Source organism: Triticum dicoccoides, chromosome 4B (genome assembly GCF_002162155.2).
Source record: "Triticum dicoccoides isolate Atlit2015 ecotype Zavitan chromosome 4B, WEW_v2.0, whole genome shotgun sequence".
Classification (NCBI taxonomy): Eukaryota; Viridiplantae; Streptophyta; class Magnoliopsida; order Poales; family Poaceae; genus Triticum; species Triticum dicoccoides.
The window spans coordinates 562,138,559-562,143,047 of NC_041387.1; the positions used below are offsets into that span (position 1 = coordinate 562,138,559).

Here is a 4,489-nt window from a genome sequence, read left to right on the forward strand (position 1 = left end):
GATTTCACGGAAGAAAAAAACAGGCATGGGATGGGAGTCCTATTGAGCGAAGAGAAAGATGTAGAGTGCGTGCGTCGGCGGCGGGAGCGGGCGACGCGTGGAAGGGCAGCGGGCCGCGGTGGCGCGCTGCATGTGCGCATGCACGCCACCCTATAGCCGCACGCACGGACCGACCGCTCCTCACATTCACTGCGCGGACAAATTAATCAAGTGATTAGCCATGGACACGGATGTGATTAGCGGCCGGGACGCGATGGCGCCGGCGGCGGGGGACGGCGGCGCGCGAGACAAGGCGGCGGGAGGAGCGGGCGGCGGCCGGAAGCACCTCTCCTCCATCGCCAACTACGTCCTCCACCAATGCTCCCTGTACGTCCCTGCGCCTCCTCCTCCTCCTCATCTTCCTCCCGTATAATCTTATAGATCAATCAGAGTAACTGCGACTCGGCATCGCTCTCCACTTGATCCGTTGTGCTGGTTTCGCTGCCGATTTATGGAACCAACCAACTGTATCTGTATGTGGGGTGTCTCTGCGTTGATGCAAAGCCCTAGACGGGCCGGCGCACCATTCTACGCCGTATATCATTTCGGTCGCTCTGAATTAAGGAACAAAAAAATTCTGTATTTTCCCTCAGCGGCCTAATTGATTCCCTAGATACTAGAAGTGGCACGGCGTGTTCTTGCGGCGATTTTGTTCTGATCTGTAGCTTTTTCTCTGCAAAAACAATAACTGTTGATATTGAAGGAAGTGTTTAGGTTTTTTTTTTTGAAAAGGAAGTGTTTAGGTTAACCACTGAGAATTAATTATCTGGCCATAACAAACGATGGTAATCCTTTTTCCTAATTAGTCAGTAGAGTCCATCTCGTGGTATGATTTGGTCAGTGCCAGTGTTTTGTGCATCCATGTTCATCAGATTCAGACACGGTCGTACCGAAACAAAACAACGTGTTGCTGCATCTTATGCCCCTGTTTTGGCGTTCAGTTTAAACAGAGACTGAAGATCTGCTTCGGTTTTGCTACACTAAATTCTCTAGGTTAGAGGTGAAATCGATTAACTAACATACATGGCATGCAGAACGCTGCACAGAAGCGTCGACGATCTAGTCGCGGACTTTGAGTCGGGCCTGAAGAATGCCGCATTGGACAACTACTCAAGAAGACTAGTCGAGTACTGCAGCCTTCAGGCGCTGCAATCTCTAACATCTCCTCATCTAGGAGACACGCTTCATGAGGGATCCCTTGGTCGGTTCACGTTTGATATGATGCTAGCCTGGGAGACGCCCACTCCTTCGGATCAACAAATTACCATGGTCTGTGATTCTAGATATTTGTGTACTATATGACAAATGATAGTGCTTCCATTCTGAACCGACTCGGCGCGCTAAATATTACAGGAGAGCATATCAAAAGAGAGAGAAGATCGGAAGGAACAACTTGGAGCAAATGAAGCTGTGATGGGTGATGACACGTCGCTGTTCTATTCGGATATGATGCCCCTTCTTGTAAGTGTGCATGCCAAAGACACGACTTATATTCGGTATACTGATGTGTAACTTACTCCGAGCATTGATTTATTAACAATCCCATAGGTGAATGAAGATCCGACAGTCGGAGAAGATGCATACGTTTGGTTTGGATCTGTATTTCCTTTGGCTTGTGACGTTGTCAATGCGCGATTCACTTTCGAAGCCCTCACCGCTACCACAGCTAACAGGCTCCACTATCCTGCTTATGACAAATTCCTGAAGGAAATGGATAAGTACGTAACAACTCACAACTCCTACGGTCAGATGATATTCTCTTTATCAAGCATTAGTAGAAATGTATCAGGCACTACTGTCGTGCCCTTTTTGTTCGAAATTTTCTGTTACAAGAAAGCTTTCTGTTGGGTCTCCAGAAAGAAGTTCACTGTTGGATATCACGGCACTCAAATGGGATTTTCGTTGTTCTCTTAGGTCCTTCAACTTTTTGCAAAGCTTGCCAACTCCAACAGGAGTTGAATTCGCTGAAGATGAATTTATCTTGCACACGGAGGGTACAGCAGGAACACAAAGGGTGGTTCGGCACATTGGGACCGGCAGCTGGCCTGGTAATCAATCCAATCTTTATTTGTTCTTCTGGTTTCTTTATCCTAACGTAGTAAATTGGCAATTTACTATATATATCATTTTGGCATTTGTACATATGAAGTATGGAATTTCTGGTTGCTAATTTCTGATGGACTATGTAGGCAGGTTGATTCTGACAAACAAGGCCCTGTATTTTGAGACTTCCGGCATAATTTCATATGGGCCTGCTTTCAAGGTCGAGCTTTCAGATACTAGAATGGATCAACAAGTTAAACCAGCTTCAACAGGTCCTTTTGGTGCACCATTGTTCGATAAAGCCATTGAATTTGAATCACTGTGAGTTCTTCTATCTTAGTATTATTATTATTATTATTATTATTATTATTATTATTATTATTATTATTATTATTATTCACTCACAGAACGCTAGCAAATATATATTTTTGGTTGCATAGTAACCGTTAATTCATCTATGCAGACCGGAACCTCTGCTTCTGGAGTTTCCGGAGATGACCAGCTCTACACGCCGCGATCTGTGGCTTACCCTGATAAAAGAAGTAGTCTTTCTCCACCGTTTCATATCGGCGTACAAGATAGGATCCCCTATCCACAAATGGGAGGTACATTCAAGAATCATATTGGGAGTGATAAGGCTCCATGCTGCAAGGGAGATGCTAAGAATGTCACCACCACCACCTTCTAGCTTCCTAATATTCTCGCTGTATGACGACCTTCCAAAAGGTGATTTTGTGCTCGAGCAATTAGCAAACCACCTGAAAGAGACGTCGACCATAACCCCGTTCAGTGCATCATATGTGTTCAAGAGTTTGAGTAAGTCGGATCCAATTGCATTAAGTGCGGAGATGGCAAAAGAGCATGACAGGGACTCGAGTACCCATGAACAGCCTTTGACCTCCCTGGGAAACACCATTGATAAAGTAAGAGATGAGGCGAGGGAAGTTACTGTTGCTAATGCTCCTATTGAAGGAATGAAGGAGGAAGGTCTCACTGATAGCCTCCTTGTATTAGTGGTATGATAAAATCATTATTTCTCCTATGTCACCTCTTCTTTTTGTTGGTGCATATATTGTCGATATCTTGTGAATTTCAGTTCCAGTTGTTTCTTGAATTCTCGTGCTACTAAACCAGCATTGCACTGAATATCTCTGTTCGTTCCTTTCTTTGTAGGGGTTGGTAAGTCCCATCAGCAAATTGGGTCCAGTGATCCAAGAGATAATGTCGTGGGATAGACCGCAAGTCACCGGCGGTGTCCTTGTTGTAACTTTGCTGACCATATACAAGTAAGATTATAAACATCATTATATGGCGTAACACCGGTCACATATTTGTGTGTACCTTAGTTGGAAATGGAATGGGGAATATAATGTGCAAGTTTTATCTTTTCTATTGCAGCGAGTGGGTCAGTTATGCACTGGCAGCATCCTTGATACTAGCGGTGGGCGCGATGGTCTGGGCCAAGCAGAGGAAGTTAGGTGAGATATGCTCGGAGGTGATCATCGACAAGTCCTCGGACAAGACGACGATGGAGAGCATAGTGGAGGCGCAGCACAGCATGAAGAAGGTGCACGAGTACGTCAAGACGGCGAACGTCGTGATCCTCAGGCTATGGTCCATTGTTCTAGCCCGGTCACCAAAGGTATATATGATCACACACTAGTTTTGATCACTGATCATCCTTTGTGCACAATTGGGGTGCTGTCCGTCACATGTGGTTTTGGACAATCCTGTTTTTTGTTTGCAGCACACGGAGACGGTGATCTGGATGCTGACGGGCCTCGCGGTGGCGGTGGCCGTGGTGCCTTTCAAGTACGTTCTGATGGGGCTGACGGTGTACTGCTTCGTGGCGAACACGAGGGTGGCGAAGGCGGTGTCGGACCCCCGGGGCGGACGGCGCTGGAGGGAGTGGTGGGAGTCCATACCCGCCGTCCCGGTCCATATGGTGGACAAGGGCGAGCTACGAACAGGTTGAAGAGAAGGCCGGCTGAAAATCCCTGGTCGGTCCCGTGAAGCTAATATTGCTATGTATGTACACGCTGGTAGCTTTGGTTGCCCGTCACACTGAAACGTTGTGCCATGAACACGTCGTGAGATGTTCTTGTGTATGTATGAATAAAAGAAATACATGATCAGGTTCTGAAACAATGAACAACAAAAAATGATCACATGGCTCCCCTCATTCCCCCTCCCTCCCTCGGCGAGCTCCCTTCCCCTCCGCCCCTCCCTCCCTCCTATGGCGACCTCGATCCCCGTTGGCTTCCCTACGGCGAGCTCCCTCCGCCCCTTCCTTCCTCCTCCGGTGAGGCGCTCTATGGCCTCGCTTCGGCGTTGGTGCGGTGGCCGGATGCCTCGCTGGCGTCCTCCGACTCTGAGCCCTCTCCTGACCATGGCTCGCTAGGGCCGG

The 4,489-nt window shown here is 47.6% G+C and overlaps 1 protein-coding gene across 1 annotated transcript; it reads left to right on the forward strand.

Annotated features, from left to right (window-relative positions):
* The first annotated feature begins 220 nt into the window (after nucleotides 1-220).
* Nucleotides 221-4,198, forward strand: LOC119293891. The gene is made up of 10 exons (XM_037572223.1): nucleotides 221-366; nucleotides 1,074-1,308; nucleotides 1,393-1,500; nucleotides 1,588-1,757; nucleotides 1,954-2,087; nucleotides 2,229-2,403; nucleotides 2,546-3,098; nucleotides 3,256-3,368; nucleotides 3,481-3,724; nucleotides 3,830-4,198. Exons 1-10 carry the CDS (start codon nucleotides 221-223, stop codon nucleotides 4,055-4,057), a joined length of 2,106 nt encoding a protein of 701 aa, XP_037428120.1. The 3' UTR covers nucleotides 4,058-4,198.
* The last annotated feature ends 291 nt before the right edge of the window (nucleotides 4,199-4,489 follow it).